The sequence below is a fragment of the Xiphophorus couchianus genome, chromosome 19 (assembly GCF_001444195.1).
Source record: "Xiphophorus couchianus chromosome 19, X_couchianus-1.0, whole genome shotgun sequence".
Taxonomy (NCBI): Eukaryota; Metazoa; Chordata; class Actinopteri; order Cyprinodontiformes; family Poeciliidae; genus Xiphophorus; species Xiphophorus couchianus.
Window position 1 is genome coordinate 807,969 of NC_040246.1, and position 24,934 is coordinate 832,902.

The 24,934-nt window shown below is 39.4% G+C and overlaps 1 protein-coding gene across 3 annotated transcripts in view; it reads right to left on the bottom strand.

Annotated features, from left to right (window-relative positions):
- Positions 1-24,934, bottom strand: part of atrn (attractin) — a 151,540-nt gene that overhangs the window by 32,129 nt on the left and 94,477 nt on the right. The window contains exon 27 of one of the 3 annotated variants that reach the window (XM_028001584.1): positions 2,559-4,202. The exons of 1 other annotated variant lie outside the window; for it this stretch is intronic. In XM_028001584.1, coding sequence (XP_027857385.1) covers positions 4,116-4,202 — 87 coding nt within the window. In that variant the 3' untranslated portion in view covers positions 2,559-4,115. Of the gene's footprint in view, positions 1-2,558; positions 4,203-20,292; positions 20,766-24,934 lie in introns of those variants that run through there. One more of the 3 variants, XM_028001583.1, reaches the window with a different exon arrangement.

A 24,934-nucleotide genomic window follows, 5' to 3' on the forward strand; every position in this document is an offset into this window, starting at 1 on the left:
GTCTCACGACAAACTGGTAGCACCTAAAGCAGAATGCATCTACTGATCTCAGAGACAGAAGCAGGTGAAAGAGTGCACAAAAATAATCAGAAGCTCATTTATCAATCACCGTCGCAATTAAACCATGTCAAATCATCAGCAGGCCGATCGATAAGGCCACAAGCCGGGACAAATCGGTGCATTCAAACATGTTTATATTCAAGCTGGCACACAAAGTCTCACTTAAGCTGTCTGCGGGAATTGTGTTTGAGCATTGTCAAAGTGAGCAGCAGCGGTGTGCCAAAGAGATCGAGTGCGTCAGCAGAGCATTCAGCGGAGGGAGGGGAGAGTGGGAAAAAGAAAGGAGAAGGAGCACGTAGGAGAGGCAGACTAACAAGGAACGGGAAGGGAAGTTGAAGGGAGACGAGATGTGAAGATGAAAACAAAAGAAAGAAAAAAAAGAAGCTGAGCAGAGAGAGGAGAAAGAAACAAATGAGAGAGAGAGAAAGACAAAGGCATTCAAAGCCTTCGTCCCAAGCTGGAAAGAAGAGAATGAGGAGCGAAGTCGCCTGGGTGCAGCGGGCGAACAAACACACACACACACACACAAAACACACACGTCCTGTGTCCTCATACCACTGCCTGTGGAGCCACACATGCACACATGCAGCACATCTTGGCCCACTAAATCAAGGCGTTTATTTATTGATGGCCTGTTTAAAAATGCTGTCGCTGGAGAGCTCTCAATCATCCTTCAGATGTACTGAAAGAAAAACTGCAGAGAGAGAGAAAGACAGAGCAAAGCAGGGGAAGGAAGGGAAGGAAAGAAGGAGAAAGTAAAGAAAAGCAGGAGTTGATATTTATTTATATGTAAAGAAATGTTGGCTATCCTTCTGTTGTTGTTTTGAGTGCAGTTGGGGCCAGAGGATGAACAGGAGACGACTCTGATGCATCCTCCATATTTTTCTCCTTGCTTCTTTGTTTCCTGCTGTCCGCACACCTTACAGTCCACCTCTTGTACTAAGTTTGTCTTTTGTACCTCTTTTATCCGTAGGGCTACAATACACTCCCATCAAAGCAGAGTGGCTCACGAGGGAGCTGAAGAAACGAGAGCAATGCACGCGGGTTTAACAAAGAGATGAAATGGGAGGAAAAAAATTAAGTTAACGTGCTCCGAAAAAAAGAAAAAAAAAAGGAAATAACAGACGCCATCAAACAAACCAATTTACTGAGATTCACCGGAAGAGCGTTTCATCAAAAACAATGTAGTCGGACGATCGGCGAATCCGTTTGAAGCTGCTCATTTGAACCGACTCAATTTGAAATGGATCTGTTGGACGGAAGATAGAGAGAAATGTGTTAAATAGTTGAGTTCGAGTGCGGACGAAGTGAAAGCATTTTGGGAGCAAATGAAGCAGATTTACACATGGAATGTTTTTTATTAAATATTGTAGCTTTTGAGACTCAGATGACATATTGTTCAAAGTAATTTAACAACCCATTTGAATTTTATTCACAGTAAATTGTGCCTTCTTTGCAATTCTTTTTCTAAGGGTCACTGCGGCCTACCAACAAACCAACAGATTCTTGTTGCTACGTTTCCTACTAAATTTCATGGAAGCATCAGAGCAATATTAGCCTGACCATTGCCTTCCTTTCCAACTCTGCTTGATTCACATCTCCCTTCAGTCTGGGATTTCTCCCATTGACCTCAATTACTCCAGTAGAATTTCATCCTGGTCAATCAGAGAACAGGAGAGTTGTGGACGATGGTGTCGAGTTTCTGTGCTGTAGTCAGTCCATAAAGGGCTGTAGTTTTAGTAATGGCAGAGGAGGAAGCGAACGACTTTGGCAATTAAAGTCGGAGCAAGAGGAATGTTTAAGAACATTTTATTAGGATGGTTGTTTACAGCGAAAGCAATTTCTGGTTAGCTTGCTTCATGATTGATCTGGCACTGCCAAATGTTAGCGATTGGGTAAAATCAGATCCAATCATTTAAAATGTCAACAGAGTCCACGCCTCCAACAACAGTTTCCCAAAGTGTATTGTAAGCCTGGTGGGGGCACAAGGCTTTACTTGTGCCCCCACCAGGCTTAGCATTGTTTATTTATTTTAGTTTTTTTTATCACGGTCGTTTTTAAGACTTTATAGTTGGTGTTTAGCTATTAACATCCCAGCCTTCCAATAATGCATAACTGTCGAGTGATATTTTCAAATCTCCTGTCAACATTTTTTAACTCAAAAAACATGGCTGCTGGCTGGATAACTGCCCCAGAGCCCCGCGTACCGGGCTTAGCAAGTTTTCTGGGGGAAACTCTGAACAAGCAACCGCTTCCCATTAGCCAACGCTCCAGACCCTTGTGTGAAGCAAAGTGTAGAACAAGAAACTGGTTTTCACCAGGATGGGCTGTAAATAACTGTTTGTGTTTTAATTTTGTTTAAGTCCCTTTATGTTTCTTTTTTTTTTAAACCAATTGTGTATAAAGAATAACTCCACCATTAACATCTGACAGCCCCAATGAATTACATTATATCCAATGTTTCCAGATGGAAAACAAATGAACACTTCTAGAGGACATAAAAGTAAAATGTACATCTTTAATGAGACTTTCAAAAGTGAAAAAATATAGTGCTAAATTGGGCTCTGGTTAATTTGGCAATTTGTACAGTTTTATCGCAGATTTGTTCATTTAGTATTCAATTCTTCTAGCTGTGAGATTTCAGTCAGCCTCAAGACATTTGGGAATGACCACTGGTTACAATTTCTATCTGGCATGAATTTGCTTCATATCAATTTAAGAAACCAACAAGTAATATTTATGACTCCAATAAATGATATGAACCAGCAGGAGTTAGCCAAGTTATTTTGGTTTTATCAGGGGTTTTAATCTCTCACTTTCTGGCCCACATAAAACCCTGACCCAAAATGAAAAGAAATAGGAAGAAATTCAAGGTAACTTATATAGATTTAAGTGCTATTGAAAAGGTGAATTAAAAAAATGTATGCCCGTGATGAATGAAAGTTTGTAACCAGAAAAGAATATATATATACAGAAATGGTTTTAATTATGGGTAAAAATGGAGGCAGAAACGGACAAAATGGCAGCATGTAGTGACATAATGCTGGTTTGGTCAGTCAAACAACATAACTAACTTCAGCTGTCCAAGCCAAACCCAAGACAAGAAATCATAATAAACAGAGGCGTAAAAACCTACTTGGTGGTAGAGATACAATTACTAATACAGTGAATATAAAAAAAATCTGCACACCTTGTTAATAAAAGGTTCCATGACATTTAAAAATAAGATCATGATAACCTGTACAATGACACCGAAAAGCAAAAACACCTGAGGCCAAATATGAAACACAAAATGATTACAACATGATGTATGGATGGATGAATATAGGGATAGACCGTGTTAAATAATCTCAAAGCAACAAAAGTAATCTCACCAAACAGTTAAAACGGTCCGGAATAAGCAATCCTCTACCTGCTATTGACCCAAAACAACAACAAGCTCATACATGCAAAGATTCAACTGTGGAAATCTACAGAAAAAGCAGCCGAACAAAACTGTAACCGAAGAGGGTGCGGAGATTATCACAGAGAACACAAAGACGTCTGGAAATAAAGAGAAAAAAACACCTAAAACAAAAAGAATATGCTTGTGGAAGGAACATGGAATTAGCTGAATTGCAATTAAAAAGAAAATTAGTGAAGCTTTGACTGCAATTCTGGGCATCCAATGATCAAACAAGGGTCACAGTGCCAGAAAGTTGAGATGTGTGGAAAGGCTGTAAAGCGGCAGCAATTTAAGCACAGGCACTGATCCACACAAATGATATGCAAAGTCTAAACAGGAAAATAAAAACATTAGCTGGGGTCCAAGAATCTTTGGAGTGCAAAGACAGAAAAAGACAGACACCATCCCATAGTCATTACATTTCTGTTCTAACAAAATGTGGTAGATATCCATCGTTTGACAACAAGGGATTAATGAAAAGAGTTTATGAAAATAAAATAAACAAAAAAGGCTTTAAAACATTCTCATTTGGACATTAGAATATGTGGATATGGTAAATAACTGAGGGAGTTTTATAGAACTGCCAAAAATAGTCTCAAGGCTGGTGGCGTTAGCCAGGACCTGACATTTCAGAGGAAACCCCTTGGGCATCAGGAAGAGGTGAACACGGCAAGTAGGAGGGCTGAATGGAGACGATCTGAGGAAAAACGATAAAACATGGATGAGATTTAAAGGAACGGATGTCAGGCTGAGTGGCTTAAACAAAGCAAGTCAATTCGCCAGTGTAATGCCATCAAAATTAAGAAAGAAGCGATTTTGACAGGAAGGGGTTCGGCTTATAAATGTAGAAAAAAAAAAAGCAGAGGAAAGAGATTTTCCAGATCAAACTTTGAGTTTATGTTAAATGTAGTTCATTCAGTCAAAAATGAATATTCTTCCTATGGTTCTATATTTATTTAAATAATTACCCGTATTTATCCCTAAATCCTCAATCACCCTAGATTCCGAAATCTCATCTTACATTTGAAAAGGCAAACGCCCCCGAGTATTTAAAGCCCAGTACGCTGTGCGATTTCAAAAAGAAAAGAAAAAAAAAACCTACAGGACTTGAACATGTCATACTGTGTAAGCTTGACATCACAGTACCTTCAGTCACACCGCATGATCAAAGATGGCAGACTGCACCAGCATGGCTTCAAGCAGATCTGAGTGACAGATCAGTCCAACAGTAAACGGACGGCGGGTTGCAGGTCGTCATGTGATAATTATTGCAGTCAGATGCTGAGAAAAGGCAGAGTGGGGATGAAGGAAAGGAGACAGCGATGGAAGTGTTGACGGCAGGACAAAAGATGATAAGAATCAGATGCTGGAAGAAACAGATGAATGGTTTACAAGAAAATACCTGATCCCTGGAAAGGGCTAAGCTGGTAGTGGTTGGGTCTTTACCACCAACGGAGAAATTTCCATCACAAAGAAAGATTTTTTTTCTAAGATGGCAGAAAATCGTATAATCTAAAGCAGTGTTTCCCAACCCTGGTCCTCAAGACACACTGTCCTACATGTTTTAGAGGTTTCCCTGCTTTAATGTGCCTGATTCAACTGATTGCAGTTCAACAAATGCCTGCTAATCAGTCTGCTAATCAATTGAAATCAGCGGGACTGAAGCAAGGAAATACCTAAAACATGCAGGGCAGTGTGCCTTGAGGACTAGGGTTGGGAAACACTGATCTAAAGGTAGATTCAGTTTCACACTTTGAAAAACCTGGGGTGTGGCGGTGGTGAAGAGGCCTGTTGACCTTTCCCTTCTCTCACAACCCGCTTTCCTGTCGACTCACTCAAGTCACTAGAGCTAAAAAAAAAATCCAAACTGAAGGACGGGCTGTCACTTTTATTAAAGCTCATACTCATTCCTTGAATTATTGATCACAATTAAGACAGTACCAAAGTCGTACAACTTGGGTGGCGATCAAGCTTGGTCCAAATCAAGATTCGGTCCGAACCTGTAATTAAACCAGTTCGTGTCTAATTAAAAATTGCAGTTTCTCACTATAGCCCAGTTTGGCACAGAGAGTATCACCCACTTTAAGATCTGTCTCTCCAACATAAAAAATTAAGACTTGTTTGAGCAGTTGTACACTTTGTATGCTGATCAAAAATCTCATTGTTGGGGATCCAAAGATGTTCACAGGGCAGAAAGAAATTATAGTCTCTATTGGGAGACTATAATTCATCCGATTGGGTATGCCCAGGGCTCTCCCTTCAGTGTGAGGTACCTGAAAAATCTCCAAAAGGAGATACTCCACATGTATTCTGATTGGATGCCGTGAACCACTTCAACTGACTGCTTTCCATCTGGATGATCCGTGACAAACCGCAATATCTTAATCTAGAGCAAAGGTTCACAAGTCTAGTCCTTCACTGCTACTCTTCCCGCAGTTTTTAGATGTGGCTTTTCTCAAACATTAAGCTCTGAAGAGACTTAGTAATGGGCCAGTCTTTGGATTTACATGCAGGACAGTAGATATGGAGGACTGGAGTTGGGAATCCATGCCCTGGAAAGACTGTTTCCATTCTGTTATGGGATCGCATAAGGATTCCCTAGAATGAGCTGAAGTGTGTCTTTTTGGAGAGGGACGTCTGGGTTTCTCTTCTGGACCTATCCCCACAGAACCTGATCACAGATGGCTGGCTGGATGGACGGACGACTAAGGGTCAGAATATGATGGATTCGTAATTAGAAGACAAATCAATGAAGAGCATCTCAAACATTTCCTTCAATCCCATTTCTCCAACTTTCCAGGTGCCCCAGCAACCAGCAACTCCAGCTCTTTCCTGAGAAAAGATTGAAATCTTTCCATGTCTGATAACGTTTGGCTTGGTTTGGTTCAGTCTTTACTCTGGTAAATTCCACATCACTTTATGTACTGTATTTTCCGCACTATAAGGCGCACCACATTATAAGGCGCACCTTCAATGAATTGCCTATTTTAAAACTTTTTCCATATATAAGGAGCACTGCATTATAAGGCGCATAGAATAGACGCTACAGTAGAGGCTGGGGTTACGTTATGCATCCATTAGATGGAGCTGCGCTAAAGGGGATGTCAACAAAACAGTCAGATAGGTCAGTCAAACTTTATTAATAGATTACAAACCAGCGTTCTGAAAACTCAGTTCATTCCCAAAATGAATAAGCAGCTGTTGCTTCCTCCACTTCCGCACCATTGATTCGTTCATGTTAAATTCTCTCGCTGCTGCTCTATTCCCGTGTTCTACTGCATGACTGATCGCCTTGAGTTTAAACTTTGCGTCGTAAGCGTGTCTCTTAATAGGAGCCATTTTGGGGTCTTTACACAAACACACAAATGGAAATGAAACAGGACATTTATCCCAGTGTGCGCCGCGTTTTTCTTCTTCTACGGGGGAAAATGAAGTCGGCGGCTGCTTACCGTAGTTGCGAGACCTGTTGTGGCTCAATATTGGTCCATATATAAGGCACACCGGATTATAAGGCGCACAGTTGGCTTTTGAGAAAATTGAAGGGTTTTAGGTGCGCCTTATAGTGCGGAAAATACGGTACACAACTCTATTACAATTTAGGGGAGTCAAGAACTCACTTTTCCAACTCCTTATTTGCCATGATCTACCAGAGTTTGGGTCATAGCTAAGAAAGGCAAGAAGCCACACTAATCCGTATGATTACTTGCTCTGCCTTTAAGCAAATTTCTGGTATGAGGTCCCAAAGAAGGTCACCGAACTGAAACCAACCCTGACCATTTACTTTCCATCTTTGGTACAGTGGGTGAGGAAGAGAAACGCACTGGTTTTGTAAAGCATCAGCGATGAGTGTAACAAGACCTTTCATAATGCTGTTGTAATCAGTATGCCAGTACTCCAATGGCTTCTAATTCCTTTTTCTGTCACAGCTTAATAAATCCACTTCTTATCAGACACAAGGATGGTTAGAGGGAATACGCAGAGGTTGCTATTTCAAAAAAAAAGAAGGTATGTAAAATGCATCTTTTCAAAAAGCATAGTCAGTTTCCTTTGTGTGTGACCTTCAGGGCCGTCTTTTGCTCTTCTGCGCTCCCTCACTGTCATCATCCCAGCACCGCTCTCCTTACCTCTTACATCAGGATTGATCACCTCAGAAGTAGGCCTTTTGTTCAGAGCGATGGCGCAGCAAACGCTGACCTCAGGAGGGAGGAGGAGACAGAAGGCATTGCTCGCAGAATTTAAAACAATGCTCACGTGAATCTACAGGGGCCTTCCAAAGCTTAGCGGGAGGAACTTGATTGCCGCTGCAGTCTTGGTGTACAGATGATCTTGATTCACTTAATTTTTGTGTTTTTATGATGTGAAGCACCTTGAACTGCATTGTTGCTGAAATTTGATATACAAATAAACTGTGATGTGGAAACTACCCATTGAGCAGTACACCAACTGATTACCATGGCGACAGAAAGCAAGACGACATTGCTGGCCCAGGCGTCGCATTGATTTCTTATACATTCATCACCTAATCTTAGGATTAAGAGAAATTAAATGTTGTGATTTTATATGTAGATTATTTTTATCAGTGGTGGACGCTACTAAAATTGTTAATCGAGTTAATTGCAGGGTCTATGATTAATTAATTGAAATAAGTGGCATTTTAATCCAAAACCATACATCAACAAAAAAAGGCTACACTTTCAATTAAAAAAAACAAGATTTTGCTGCTATTAAATAAATATTTATTGATTTTATTCTGGTATTTAGGTAATTAAACCTCCAGAATGGTGGAAAGTGTTGTTATACCCATTCAACTTTCAAGTGTTCCAGGAATTCCTGATCATTCATGGAACTTCTTTGGAAAAAATATAAAAGTATGGATTGTGGATGTTAACACTGATGTTGCTGCTACAACATGTTTAGCATTGAGATGTTTTTTTAAAATGTTTGAATAGGCCAACTCTTTTTTAACACAACTTGAACTCAACAATAGTCTTTACCAGTATCCAATCAGATTGGTTTTTGAAGCAAAAATTAACCCCCAGCCGGCCAAGAGAAGCGGCTTTGTTTTCTGCATCAGTTTTACAGATGTAACAGAAACATGCAGGTACAAAAGTTCCACAATCTTTGTATGCAAAAGAAATTTTTTAAAATAGTGATAGAATTTTTAAGGTGTTAAAATCTATGTAGCAAATGAAACTTAATGAATTAAAGTCCTGACCCTAATTATTATTCAGGGTTTTCTGTTTTGCCTCTCTGAAGGTCATCTGCCAGAATTGGTTTTCTGCGGCTGGAGGGGAATAGATCAAGAAGAAGTCGGTTTCTCATGACAACATTTCTCTCAGCAGCCTGTTGAGAGGCAAGTTCTCTAAGTCTGTAGGAAATATTTCTGCTCTTCTTCTGAAGGAGCTGTATTGAGCTGACACTCTGACAGAGTCCTCTCACACGTTGCATTTTGCTCCCATCTTGTACAACTGATAGAAAATTGAAAACGATAGTCATTTAAAATGAAAGACTTTCCAGGAAAACAACTGAAACATGATACTGAATTCTCCATCTGAAGCGGATGTTGAATTTAGGTCCAACAATATATATATTTTTTTGCAGCAGAACTAATGGAGAACGGTGCACTGTGCCTGATCAAGCCGGTGGAACCTTCTAATTGGAATCACACAGGCTCTTAAGGAAAGGGAGCCGCCTGCCAAAGTTCTGCTTACACAAAGCAATTAAGCATGTGGGGGCAAATTGTTACTAAAAAGAATATTCTGAGGTTATTTTAGTCCAGAAGACTAAAGTATGTCCTTCTCTTTTATTTAGTCAAAGGCAACAAGCTATTCTAATTCCAACACTCTCTCATTAAAAGGCTTTTTTTTTCTTTTTACAGAAGGAATAAAATGTATAATTTATAATTATTGACAAATTTTGAGTTGTGCTTTTAAAATAGGGGAAAGTCTTCATTTGTACATCTACTATGGTAAATTGTTTAGTATAGTTAAATCGAGAACAATGCCGGATGATAAATCAAGGGTTTCAAACCAACCTTGTGATCTGCAGCAGCTATTACTGCTTCCATAAATCAGCAATTTGTCATAAACTCTAAATAGGGGGCAGATTTAAGTTTTTTTTTGTCTGAATGAGTTAGGCTGGTTTGAACGTTTTAACACTTGTCAGTAAAAGAAGCTTTGCTTCACAGAATTTGTTAGAACATGTTTAAAGAGGACGGTTATCCACCTTCCAACAATACGGTAAAAGTTTCATGGTTAAGGGCAAAAGTAATGGAGAGGTTTTCACTTAATATAGGCCTAGAGATGTTATTGTAGTCACCGCTAATTAAGTATGATTAGCGCCCATTAGCAGCACAGCTCCGGTCCGTTTCTGCGTCATGCTCTCGGTGAAAAACAGTGGGTTGTGTGGCAGCGGGGGGAAACAGAACAGAGGGAGTGCGGGGGGGCTCTCAAGCAAGAAGCTGCTGATGGCGGCTCTAAAGTTTAATGCCTAAGGGACTGGCAGCGCGCAAAAAACAAAAGAGCAGAAGAAATAAGTATGGGGAGCGCTGGTATGAGAGCAGGGTGGGGAGGGAGGGCGGGGGTGTGGAGAATTCAACGTGCCAGCCGGGGGTCACCTTGAGCAATCCATCTCCCGGCTCCAGCTGAGAGAGACCCCCAGGAGCCGTGGGGGATATAGCCGGCTTCCTCTCATTTAATTGCACTCCGTGGAAGAGCGAGACAAAGCGAGTGATCTCCCTCTCTGAGGTGGATAAAGCAATCCCCCGGACCGGTTGGAAAGACGATGCCCGGACATCCCTGACAGCTGAAATGAATCCAACAAGTCTGCCGGCGCCGGAATGAGATTCAGCTCCAGTGTACAACAAGTGGCTGCACTATAGCTGCTTTGTCTTGACTACGCTTTATTTTCTCTTTCTAGTGAAATGAGTTGACTGCTAATGAAGGAGAAACTATTAAAAGAAAGTTAATCAGTTGCTTATTTTACAGTTTCATATTTAAAGGAAAGACATTCCTTCCCGTTGGGGAAGCAAATGATCTCAATGGAGCACCGATTGCGGTTTTTTGGACAATCATCAGATTTCTAGACGTTGGAATGTGGCGGTAAATAAAATCAGTGGATAACGTTGGTGGTTTCTCCTGGAAGTATTGGCCGATCTCCCAAAATTAAATTAAAAGAATAAATCTGTATGGATTTATCAATGCACCCCTAGTTCCTTCATATTACTATTCAGTAAATGCATATTTCCCTTCCTTTAAATGTAGGCAAAACAAAAATCACCAATCTGTGAGAAAGTGGTATGAACCGTTATAGACAACAGACTGTTGAGGCACCAATATCCTGTGTCACATCTAAAAAGAAGAGTTTTACTTTGCCATACTTTTATGACTCATGTGTGTTTAGGTTTATTTTAAGTTTTGAAATTGTTCAAAACAACAACTATATTTTTTTTGGCTTAAATTCACATGAAGGAACCCCTTCATAAGACTTTTATCCTGTCCTATAATGTGATATCCATAAAGAGCTTCGCTACATTTCCTAAGTGATTCTCTAGAAAAATCAGGACGCTGTTGAAGGCCGAACAGCCCAGAAAAGAACAAATCTGAAATATTTCTAATCATCCAATAAATGTCAGAGGGGGCTGGTTGTGAACTACCAAGCAGACATAACTCCATTTCATAGGCGTATGCCTGTGTATGAATAAGGTTAGATTTTGTATTGAAATTAGTGAAAACAAAAAAAATAGATTCAGTAAGTGCTCCCAACTCTCAACAAGACTCGTGTTTTGCAGTCTTCTGGCACTTTGGCAGGTTGACTTGGCTCCTGGATTACTTCAATTTGAGTCAACTAAATATTATTAGCTCCAGCCCAGCTCTGCCAGGGGACATCAGTAACTTTAATAAGCAATTTGTTTTTTTTATCTTCAGCCCACAACACTGAGATGGTTTCAAAAGTAGAACAACAAAATAATGAGTCACAAAAAGACCAAAACTTAAAATAAAAAGGAGCCACTTTGTAAAAGAAAAACTTGTGTTCTAAAATTTCAGAGGGATTTTTTTTAGCACAAGGGAAGAAGAACGATGTATCATCCGGACAGACGATGTAAAATCGAAATCCTTTACTCAGAATCTGTCCATAATGTCTGCTGGACAAATTCATCTGCTTTATTGATATAATGTGACTGGTTCAGAGTCAGCAGCTGCGTTTATGTTAGAAAAATGTGCAAAAAAACATTGTCAATATTTCACTAATGTCCAGAAAATGCAATTACACAATTGCAGTGGTTCCATTACAATTACAAATGCAATTAAAATCACAGTAAAATACGTTTTTACATGCAAAAAGTGTTTCCATTGCAGTTTTGCAAAATAAACCAATTTCAAAACAGCCACAAAAAAAAAACTCAACCTAGACACTACATTTTTATTGAAAAATTGTTTTTTTTATTATTATTGTTTCCATTGAGCGAATTTATTTTCTAAATGTCAAATTGTGCAAGAAACGTAGCTATTTGTATGCTTTCAGAATATATGTGTTTAAATATGGAGAGACATTTTAGCTTGGAAACTTGAAATTGAGAAACGCTGCAAACATTTTTTATTTCTGCTATTTTGACAAATAAACAAATCCATACTTGTATTATTGTGATTGGAAGACTCAAGGTACAGTTAACCTTTATGTTAACGATCTACTGCTTGCCCTTATGAGATCTGGTGACCTCAGGTGACCCAAATGTTTGCTTACCAGACACAGAAATTCTTTTTGGTAAACCTTGCTTTTTAAAAACTTTAGATTTTTCCTCTAAAAATGCAAATCCTTTTATTTGCATTTTTAGAAAAGGTTTGAACTAGTCAGACTCGGCTAAAAATTGGCGTAAGAAGGTGAAATTTTTTATCTTTAAATTTCTATTCTAACCGGAGCACAAAAAGCTGAGTAACAAAACAAGACATGCATAAGTGAATGAATTTATTAACAGTACAGCTGTGCAGTAATAAAACTAAAGACAAACCTTACTGCACAAAAGAAACAGAATAAAAGAAAGAAAGAAAAGCAAGGGGGGAATCAGAACGCAGCCTGAGGTCACATGCATGAGAATAATCCTCGTCCAGAACTTTTTACTGATTTGTTTTATCATTACAGCTTGGAGTGAAATATTCCCCTCAATCATTTTTTAACCAGAAAAGGTTTTCTGTCATGTTGCAAGTATAAAAGAAATGCTAACGTTATAGTTCCTTTGATAGAATTAGTGTTTATGCACTTAAGAAAAACAAGAAAACCTTTGGCATGTAATGACATCTCAGCCATAATAGCATTTTGTTGACGTTTCTTTTTATGAAAGCAGGAGATAAGTAATGCAGGTATTACACTCCGGGGCTCTATCCCCTCGCTCCCTTAACTGTTAACGGTTTGTTGCTTTGTTTTGTGTGTGTAATCTTGGCTTTCATTACGATATGTAAAAACGTGGGACAGCGAGCTCAGACTGTATTAAAGCAGCCGGGGGAGCCTTACAGACTAACTCGCTGCCTTGATTGGGTCGTTTAACACTTTTGGCAGGAAGAACCGATGAGACTGAAATTCGCAGAGCACTCCAATGACTCTGAAATGATTAGGTATTACAGAGCATCATGGAGAAGTGCTCTGAACGGGAGGGCAACAGCTGCAATGCAAACGGGGAAAGATAGGTTTCCTAGCCCCCTTTCTTTCCTGGCCGCTCGCATCCAGCCCTACGGCGGACGGGTCGCCACGGCGGCAAGAGGGTAATCCGGACGACGCTGGGGTCTGATCTAACGTGGAGCCCAAACGTGTGTGTGTGTGTCTGGGTATCGTCATTGTGTTCCGGGTCCCTGCTTGCTGTTGGGCTGCCAGTCTCTCCCACTCCACTGCCCCTGCACACAGAACCATCTGCTGAAGGCCTGATTTACAGCGCTGCATGCAGATAAGCTGCTAAATGTGTGGGCCTCTGCAACAAACTACATGTGCTGAAGTGTTTCTTTTTGTTGTTTGTTTTTTTGGAACAGAGAGTGACTAAAGAAGGAAAATGTAGTGGTTTTTAATTGCCAGTAATGTTTACTTTGTGAATCTAACGTTTAACGACTTAATTAAAGCCAAGGAAGCTTTTTAAAAAGAAATTAGTTTATAAAGAAATTATGCAAAGTTGCTTCCATTATATAAATCTTGCAGAACTTATAGAATCTCTCAGACATTTTGTAAAAACACCATACAAACTTGAGGACAGAAAGAAGAACTTTTTTTTTTAATAAGGATGTAGATGGAGCAAAATAAGAATATTTTACCTATCTTTCTAACTTAGAGTTAGTGAACTGTTTTCTACCCTCAAAAATGTTCTTACAATGCTGAGCCATTGCAATGCAGATGGAGTATGTAACTTTTATAAAAAGTTAGCTTTTTCTTTTTTTTTTTGCATATTTGTTAAAACTTTCAACACATTATCCGTCTCATACTAAACTGTGACAACATTCTGACAGTTTTAATGTGTAAAAAACATAATTCATAAAAGTTACATACCCCAGATTTAACTTGAGTAAAAATGTAAAAATCCATGACTAAAGACGTGCAAAGCAATTAGTTTCTTCATACATCACACATATTCTTTAGTTTTATTTACATAACATTACATTCTTACATTTTTTGCAACACTTTTGGACACAGTGAACCCCACAGTGCTTTTGTGGTTTAGTATTCCTGGATAAACATATTTGCACTTTTTTTTGGTGAAACGTGACTGCAGATTATTTGTGGAAAATTTGAGAATTCTGAATTTTTCAGATAGCCTGTGCAAAAAAATACCTAGTCGCAATGCTACTTAGCCCTCCAGTAGCTGGTGTTTGAAAGCAGCCAATCCAGAAATGCCACACATTTTTTCTCGTCAGTGATTGGCTAAGCCTCCAATAGGGGAGATACTGAAGACAACACATCTTAGCTTCTGCGCTAGTCTTAAAATGGTATCCACTGTTTGTTTTAATTCACATTAAGATATATTTGGTGTTTGAACTAATAAAATAGGCAGTTAAGTGTTTTTAGCGAGGGTCTTAGCTATTCACTGACTACTGCGCAAATACCTTTGTCTAGTGAAGTGTTAGCGATTATGTGCTCCACATCTTAGTGTTGTATGTGCTTACAGGTCAGCACCCTAAATCTGTGCTCAAGACTCTTACTTTGAAGAGTAGAATAAAGTAGATCTTGAATTGCCACATTATGTGGCTAGAGAATGCTAGCCAAGACTAATTATTAGGCTGCTGCTAGCACTCTGTTACAAAAAGAGAGAAACTGTTTCTCACAGCATTTTAGGCACTTTGTAGGAAAAGAAATGAAAATAAATGACAGATGAGAAACAAGACATTTAGCCGTACTGCGACTGGCTAGCCTTCAGCTGCTAACAATGCTAAAGCGAACTTATGGTTTAATGTGAATGCTTAAGGTCTCCGTTTTTAATGAGTCTGTACATTTGATCACCTCCAGTGTAAAACACCTGGCATTTTCTCATTCTGATCCACTGAACACAAGCGCCTTAAGTTAACAGGTGTGACAGCAGCTTTAGTTGCCTTTATCTAAAACAGATTCAATGATTGGTTTGTTGGTACTAGTGCGCACACTGGTCGCATTGCTCTGAGGAGATTTCCGAACACGGCACATACTCATGTAGGAGCAGCGGGAGCAGTCAGAATTGGAGAAACTTTAGACAGGGGCAGCCATGGCACAGGTTAGAGGTCACACAGTTTCATCCAGCAACAAGGAAGTGAATGGACCGGGGGCAGACGAGAAAAATGATGAGGAAAACGGGTCGAGACATGAGAGCTAGGTGACACTGTCACCTGCGAGATAAAATACAGGTGGGTCAGCAGTTTGCGGTGGCCAAGGGCGTGAACACAAGGGCACCGCAGCGAGACTGCTTAACAACTTTACTGCCAGTTTTGATTCATCCTCACCTTGAGGATCAGACCACAACCAAAGGTCTAAGAGGAGGTGCGGCGCAATTAGACCACCACCAGTCAAACGGTTTCAGTTGGATTTCCAATTTTCCAGTTGGATAGGTAGGAGGACATTTTCAGAACAGATATTACTTTAAACTGTCATTGTTAACATAGACTGTACTTTACGCTCGTGTTTGTCGCAGGGATTAAACCGGAGGGGGTTTTTAAATTTTGACCTTCGGAAAATCTAAATGAAACATTTGGAAAACAAATGTTCCATTTGTATAAATGTTGCAAGACGATTCTGATAAGAACATGAACTTCTGTATTTACAACATATACATATTATATATTTATATGTAATAATTAAGGGGTTAAGTAAAAACACTTAAGACCTTAACTGTCACCCTCAAAACGCTTACATGTTATTCAATAGGTCTGTGAGGACAGCGGTGATTCATGGCAAATAAAGGGTTTAGAGAGGTATAGTATTAAAATAAATACTGAATATACAAGAAAAAAAAACACACACACACACAACTTGTCAATACAAAACAAATATCTAACAAAACTAATGGTATGATAGCCAGAAGTTACAAATATGGGTAACACTTTATTTGAAGGGTTGTGCATAAGACTAACGTGCCACTGTCACAAACAAGACATGACACCCGTTATGAATATGAAGGAGTATTTATGAATGTTTATGACTGTTGTCATGAAGCGTCATTCGGTCAATAATGAGACGTAATGCAAAGCTGCACTAAAACTTGCATTAAAAGTCCATTAAAATGGTCAACTTTTCATTATTCAGTAAATAATGAAACTTTAGTATTAATGCACTAAAACCTGCATTAACACACGACTAAAAGTGTCATTTACTGAATGATACCTCATAACAACAGTCAAACGTTCATGAAGGCTCCATGTTCGTAGCAGGTGTTATGTTTATGTCAGTCTTATGCACAACCCTTCAAATAAAGTGTTACCCACAGAGGCAACACCTCTTATTTTGTTCAGTTAATTAACTGTAATTACAGTACGATATGATTTTGTTTAATGTCAACTAAGTGGGGTTAATAATCTTTAATTGTGAACTGAAACATCCTTTCAGTTCACAAATATAATTTTTGTTTGCTTATTTAAAACACACATAAATTCACTGAAACCGTGTAAGTCCAGTCTTCATCAGTAGTTACTTTTTTTCCATCTTCAATGTTTTTTTTAATTAATTTTCCATCAGTATGACACGTTTTTATCAAACCCTTCTTATGACATCAGTTTTGACCATCACCTCCAGGACGCCTGGCAGTAACGACCATAAGACGACGGCTCTTTGAATGTTTTTGAAATGCTATCGGTAAAGTTAAAACAAGTGAATGTAAAATTGCCCAATTCAAAAGCCTCCCTCTGATGTTTACAGAGACGATTAAACGACGGAAAATTTTAAAAAAAGAGGAATGCAGAGGTGTTTTCGCTCAAAACCAGCGAGTGACAGTTCTTACGTCAGAGAGCGCCACTATTTCACTGCAGCCTGTCTTGTTAGGGTCTCAGATCTTTCCTCTGATCTGCTTCCATTCTTCAGAAACTTTTATGTGCAGACCTTCCTTCACACAATCATCAAAGGGAGAAGTGAAATGGGGGCCTGTGTTCCTGGCAGGGGGAATGTGCTCATGTTCAAAGGGAGGGTTTTTTTTTTTTTTCCTCCAGGGACGACAACTTCTTCTTCTGCATGTCACTTTATTACCACCTTATACCTTTAACCATAAAACATTTGATTAGGTTGGGAGGGGGGGAATAAAAACATAAAAGAAAAGTTTGGTTTACACATCACAGCTCATTAAACAGCTTTCCACCTATTTTATGGCATAATTGGTGATATCCTTTAAAAAGGTGGCTGAGCCATGATACTATGGCTGTCATTCATATTTATGGCCCAGCGAAGGCCGCGAGGAGGGAGGTGTTTGTAAGGAGAAAGGGGGATGAAGAGGGCAGCTTAATGGGGTTATAAATAAATGAAGGTATCAAGAGACATCCCTGCAGTTCCCTGCCTTTCCCTGGCCGCTAATGGAAAGAATCTACAATACGGTGCATCATGTACGGCATGGCAACAGTCGTCAGGTGCAATGTACCGATCTGTATTTCTGCAGATACCTCGGGGTGCAAAACAGGCTCACGCATGTCAACTTAGAGGAGATTTATAGCTGCTTTAGAAGCAACTATTGATGTTGGATACGTTCACACTCCTTCAAGGGATGTTTCAGAGGAAAATGACATCCTCATAGGAATACAACGCCTTGGAAAAATATTTGTATTTCATTTTTTGGGGGGGGTAGGATTTTGTTACATTACAATCACATCAGCAGAGGCAGGGAAGATAGTCAGATTGGAGAGAAGTATGGGTTGGAGGTAAATGCAGGAGAATCCTAAAAAGAAGATCTGTTGGATGTTGTAAAAGACTTAAAACTGGAGAAGAGATTTACTTTCCAGCAGAACCGGCTTAGACATTAGTGATGACATAAAAATGAAAAGATTCACGCAAGAACCAAGATTCTCATTTGTGACGATTCAGAATCAATTTAAAGTGCCCAAAAATGTATGAAAAAATAAAGTAAAAGCAAATCAAACATCTGCCATTCTCCATTTTGTAACTGAAAACTGAACGTCAACATGCAGACGGTTCTGGAACGTACGCAAGTACCAAAACAAAGGAAACTACAAAAATGAAAGATTCAACCAGCCCTTTTTTTTTTTTAAATCGACGGCCAACATTTGGTTTCATTTTGTTTCTTTGCCAAACGATTGGGAAGCATGAGCTCAACGCGAGCTTCACCGTGTGCTACTTTAACCGAGTGTACCTCATAAACACGAAAAAAATACATTAAAATTTTAAGTTGTATCATGACAAAACGTGAGAAAGATCAAACACCGCTTCATTTATAGAAACTCCCCTTCAACAGTCAGACGTGTCTGAACTATTATAAGTGCTAAAATTTTACCCATTCAGCCACATTCTGGCCTGAAATCTCCTCTGTAATCAAGCGACTGAAGACGATCTGCCCCCGAGGCAAAGAAGTTGGTCCATTGTTACAGTATTTTGCATCATGATGCGTTGCTCCCTCTCTCCCCTTCGCAAGCCGCTTCTGTTGGATCTCCGCTTTAATTAGGAAGCTTACAGGCCTCCGTAAGCTGTGTTCGAAACCTGTCTGTGTTCTTACCGCTGCTGGCCAACGATAAGCGAACGCGACATTTCTCATTTTATCACTTAGTTTCTCCTCGTGGCAGACTTGTCGGGGTAAGAGGAAATAAAATGTTTAAAAGAAGGAGAGGGTAGGAAGGTGAATGCCACCCATGCTGACCAACAACGCTGCTGCAGGAATAAGGAGCTTCCACCGCCGAGCGGGCGGCTCAGGCTGTGACGCGGCTCATCTCTGACTGAAGGGTCCGGCGTCTTCGGTGACATTAAACGGCTGCTGCAGTCTGGCCGGTCTAATGCCATCTGGCAGCCGCCGTCTCCTTCAAAGGAACTGTCATGTCTCAAAGGGAGGCTTTGATTAGGCCTCAGACAGCACAGAGGCACACACACAAACACAGAGAAACAGATGCATGGCAAACATGGTGGAGAAGAGGAAAAGAATAACCCGAAGCTAACAGGTGGGCTACGGAATGTTTATTTATTTAAAAAAAACACACACACACAAAAAAACCCTCCACTTTTAGGGTTACCCTTTGTTTAAACAGAAAGTACAGTATGTATTGATGAAATCCTGAACATGAGATATTTACATGAAAACTGCGTAATGGTGCGTTCACACCAAAAGCGTTTCGAGCGTCAGGCACATCTGTTTACATTCAACGCCTTTGTGGAGTCGCGTCGAGGGCCGTTGTGGCGCGTTTTGAGTGTCTAGCGCGGCGAGATTTGAAACGTTTGGAGAGTTTTAAGCGTTTGACGCGTCAAGAGCGTCCAACATCAAACAACAGCTAGGGCTCACATGTCTGATGCATTCAGACATGTGAATGCATCAGACATGTGATGCAGCCAAAATAAAATATTATTTATTTTACATTGGCTGTTCTACTCCTAATGGCACTGACTAAACAAATCAAAGTTGTTTTTACATGCTTGACCAAGCTTACTAAGTTATTGGTGTAGATGTGCAGAGTTAGCAAATAAATCTGTAAGTCAGTGCACGCATGTCTGTTTTTAAAAATCGGAACATTTTAAGTCAATTCGGTGCTGTGTTTCTGTCTCGGATCGGTATCGGCCGGCACTAAACCTCACATTGATATCTGAAGTGAAAAAAGTAGATCGGTGTGTCCCTACTGAACGTCTTCTGTTGTCTCACTTCCATGATGCCTAAATGACAAGTGAAACATTACAAAATATTTAAATAGCTAAGTGGATTTGTAAAAATGTATGCCTGTTTGTTGCTATTCAGGGATTTTTTTTTTAAGTGCCAAAAATATCTATCAGATGGACAAGGGGACTGAAGATGAGCTTTTATAGAAGATACATATTTGGATTTAAAGTTTTAATCATTCAATTGCCATCCTTTATTATGCAGCATGAATGTTTTAGTGGTTTCTAGGCACATCCTGCCTGAAAAGCCCAAAGCAAGTTCACAGTCAGCCGTGGAAAATAGTTGAAATGGAACCATATAAATCATAATCATAATAAATCCAATATTCAACTTTCTTCTATAAACTTGAATAATTTCACCAATAAAAACTTAATTTTATCACTTTAAAAGTAGCATCCATGGGGATAACTTTAACTATGTGTTCGATTCCTAAGCCTCCCTTTAAGAGCTTACTTTTGCTTTTTACAACGGCTGCTCGCAGTTTTTCTAGAAAAAAAGAAAAAACCTGTCACAGAACAATGAGCTTGGACTCATTTTACAACAATTAAAAAGCAACCAGTGAGAACAAGTCTCAGGGCCAAAGCCCCTAAACTCCGGCGACTCTGCAATAACCGCACAATATGAAATCACCTCGGTTTCCCACGGCACAGGGCCTTAAGTGGGATGAATAAGGGCATAAGTAGATGCAAATGTGTGTCACTGTAAGCCTGATGCAAGTAATGCGCAACTTGGAGGAATCGAGGATGAATGCGAGACCTACGCCAGAAGGAACGGCGCTGGAGAGATCAGAACAAACTTGGGAGGCAAAAAGCTTCGACTAAGACACTTGACCTCGAACACGACCGGCTTTCTGTTTGCATCAGTTAGGAGAGGATTTTATATGCTGAATGTGGATTTTTCGCTGTTCCAAAAGTGGTTTCCACACGGTGTCATCAGTAGCAGTTTGGAAACATATGCACCGACCAAAACCTGCAAATCAAATCAAAGTTGCTCTTCAGGCTAATTCCAGGGCTGCAGCTATGAGAGGAGTTTCAAAGCTTAATGAAATAGGCTAAAGTTTACAATTTGCTTAAAAATGTTCTGTAAAAATAGATATAAATTCCACCTTTAAATGTTATTTTCGTTCAAAATGTCAATAACAGAAGCTGTCAATAAGAGAAGGAGAAATACAGAAAAGCTTGCTGAACGTATCTGAACAGACGTCGGCTATTGGTTGTAGTTAGTTGAATTATATACAAGTTAAAAACAAAATTCATGATTACTTTAAAGGGACAGTATTATGTGTTTTCCAAGCACACAGCACAATTTTATAGCACAATCAAGCAACAATGTTAACTTCAGTAAAATGCTGTTATGTTAAACATGACTTCAAATAAATTTGACTTCATAATTTAATGCCTTGAAATTGGGCCTCTGTCTCTTTAAAAACTGCTGTTCTTGCTGAAGCTCCGACGTCAGGAAGTCATCACAACATGGCTCCTCTATTCAGCCTCTAACAACGTTTTTACCAGGATTTTACTGAGAAGTAGCTCAAATAATGAACTGAGCAGATGCTCAGCTCCACCAGGTGTTTGCTAATTGCTGCTGGCTAGTCTGAAGGAGCTGAGGAATCAAGACAACACTCCAGGAGGGAATAACATTATAACATGATGTAAAGCTAAAAAAAAGTCAATTTTACGTAATACTGCACCTTTAATGGCGGACGCTCCTTTTTTGAATATATTACCGTCTAGCTATAAACTAGTGCAACTGACTGTAATGAATTGTTACAACAAAAAGGTGGCAGTAATACACCAACTTGTTTCCTAAGAAGAAGAAAAATGATATGCATTGTGTTTTGAACTCTGACCCCAATTGTTCATCACAAAGAGAAATCTGCAGGGCCTCTGCGTTGAAGTTTTAAGAACGCTCCAATCCCTTGCTTTATCGACAATACCACTACAGTGACGAATATGCTGTTTCAGTCCTCATGGTTTCCATGACGACAGCAAAAACATTTTCTGATAAGAGACCTTCCGAGAGTTTAATTTTTCCACCGATTAACTAAATTGGCCTTGCAACGATCAATTAATGCCATTCTACCACAAACAACCGATCAAAATATTGAAAAAGCCTTGTTAAAAACTCCCAGAGTTTAAGGCGGGATTAATAAATCAAGATTAGTCGGTCAGGATGGCGATGCATTCAAAAATTTGCTCAAAATGGCATTCATTAATTACGATATTGCTATTAAGGCATCTGCCTGCATGGACACAGAGATAAATAATCCAATTTGTGCAGCTAAAACCGTCTCCACAAAAAGTAGTGGTTAAAAGTTATAGAGAAACCTTTGATGGATGAGATATTTATAACACAAAGCCATGGTACACAGCTGGGTCTAATTATGGGAAGGTTTTATAGTTTTATTACTTACAGAACATGCTAAGAAATGACTCTAGCCCCCAGCACAAGTTAAGCCCTGTGACTACCTTGTTGCAAAAACACACTAAAAGAGATCTGAGGTGTCACACAAGCCAAAGTGAATTTCAGAACACTGTGCATCTCTGAAGCAGTGACTTGCAGCATCAGTAATAAATACAATACATCCTTCCTGGATCTAAAGGGTAAGAAGAAGTACAGAATTCCATCCTGCTGTGCATCAAGGAACTCACAGTAGACAGAAATGTGATTTCTAGTAAGTCAGAGGACCAAAAAGAGTGATCCCATGTTTGGTTCTGGCATGAAATTCTACTTTGGCGAGGACACCGGCAATCGTAGAAACTTTCACTGTGTATCAGTTGTAGCAGAATTATTAAGGCCAATCCACTTGGGATGTTGGAAAATGGATCAACCCAAGTATCCATCGTCAGCTACATTGAAAAATCCATCCAATAGAGAATATGCTTTTTAAAATAATGTATTTCACAATACTACATGAAACATAGGAGGCAAATATGTGAACGAAAGCAACCGAACTATAAGGAAGCAGAACAGTATCTGCTTCCTTCGCCTGCAGATGTAGGTCAATCACAAAGCTCGGAAAAAGGCCGTTAAATTTTATGACCAAACATTGTTCTTTTTTATGCAGAGATAAAAACCATATTCTTTCTTCACTGCCGTAAGTGGGTGTAGAGCGAGGCGGACGTCGAATGCCAAAAAAAAAAATACTTCTTCAGGTGTCCAAGTCCCAATTTGACCTGACATCTGTGACAGAGGGTCTTGTTATGCAACTAATGTTTTTTAAAAAATGGCAAATGTAACTGTGCCACATGTTGTGTCACAGTTTCATTTGCAATTCTGATTGGAGGAAGTGACTACATTAATTAACTGCCTTGTTTTCTGCTCAGGATTCTTCAGATAAAATACCCACTTTATGGAGGAGACGTACGAGTCGGGGCACAATCTGAATGTGATGCAAACACCTTTGTGCAGACTTAATGATCTTCATTTGCCCTTGGTGTAATCCTGTTTTGGCATAGAAATAATAATAATAACGTTGCAACATCTTATTCATGGATACTGAATGTTGGTGAGGAAAAATGTCAGATTTATTTATTTTTTGCTCTGAATGCTGAAATTGAATCCAGAGTTGCAATATTTGATACCGGTCTTGGACTCCATCTTCTCTCAGTCTTGGACATTGAGGATTTTATTTCAAGACAAAAACTGTGGAAAAATTACCAAATTGGCAGATCTGTTTTCCAATTTATCTGTTAACATCCTTGCTTTCACAGGATGCAACACATGCCGATTCAAATCCAAGCTATAACGCGACTCATTGCTAATTATGTGTTTTTGTCACCGCTGTCAACCGTACCAACTCCCTTTACTCGCACTCCAAGCAAGTGAGCTTGCAGGAGAAGAGCTTCAGAAATACAACAGCATAAATTATAAAGGATATATTTGCTAAACAACATCCAGAAGGAAGCATAAAGGCTTTCAGAGACGCTGGGGACTATGTCAAACTTAAGTCATCATTTAGAAATGAAGCACCAAAAAAGATGAGCTATGTTTAAATTACGTCAGCTAAACTAGCTAGCTAACGTTAGCAGTCTGCCTCTGTGCCAGAATTCTTCACATAAGAGATTTAGACAATATTATCTATACATTTAGATACCTATATGCAGTATGTTCTGTATGTTTTAGGGAATTAGTTTCCATTTTTTGTCAGTCGTTTGCCACTAAGCATGGTGAACAAGCTAACGTCACCTAATATTAGCTTGGGGCACTGGTCTTGGTCTCCACTTGGTGGTCTTGACTACAATAATAATTGAATTCAAAAGTTGTTGAAACAAATAGTGTTTTTTTTTTTAAGTACAGTAATACAGGCCCAAACCCAAAGTAAACCCAAGTTGTTGTAAGATTTCCCTGTTTTTCTTTTTACAAAGACAAGCAGCTCATGCTGCTAAAAACGGCAGCGTAAGCTTGTTGTGACAGTACAGTCAAGTGCAAATTATCTGTGATGTGTGATTAATCGCAGCGCAACAGGGTGAGGCTGCGTGCGCATTTTTTGCACAATGCGCTGCACTTGTCAGAGTCTGATGAAATTCTGCACCTTACTTTCTTTCTGTCAACGGGTTAAACCATCTACTCCTCTAATGACACTACAATAAGTAGATTAACACAACTTTATTTTGTGAATTGTTTTTTTTTTTTCTTCTCTGCAGGCTTATGAAACGAGCCACACAAGCTTGCCTTGCCTGACATCAAGCAAATTATTTTGGCTCAAATTTTGGGTGAGCTTTGGCTCAGGCTTGATCCATAAATATAAACTCTAGGTTACAGCATACAGTAGAAAAAGTTCTGACATGACTTTGTCTTGATCAAATATTTTACTTGAGAGAAAGCGAATTTTTTATAGGTTTTTGCAGACTTTTCTAGAAATATATTCTATGTCTTATTTGAGACAGAAACTCCTCTGATCTCATTTTCCCTGATGGTGTTTCATAACTCATTCATCTGATTATCTCAATTTAGCCAAACAAAGGAAGGACCTTTCAATGAGCGCCATCCTTCACTGGGGGTGGAACCCCACCTTACACTTGTGAAGAAAATGATCCACGCCCACAGAAAAACGGTCATCATCTCTTCCACCTTTCAAATTATTTTCCCTCAAACTCAGCTTGGAAGTTTCAGAGTAATCATGTTGACAGGCAAAC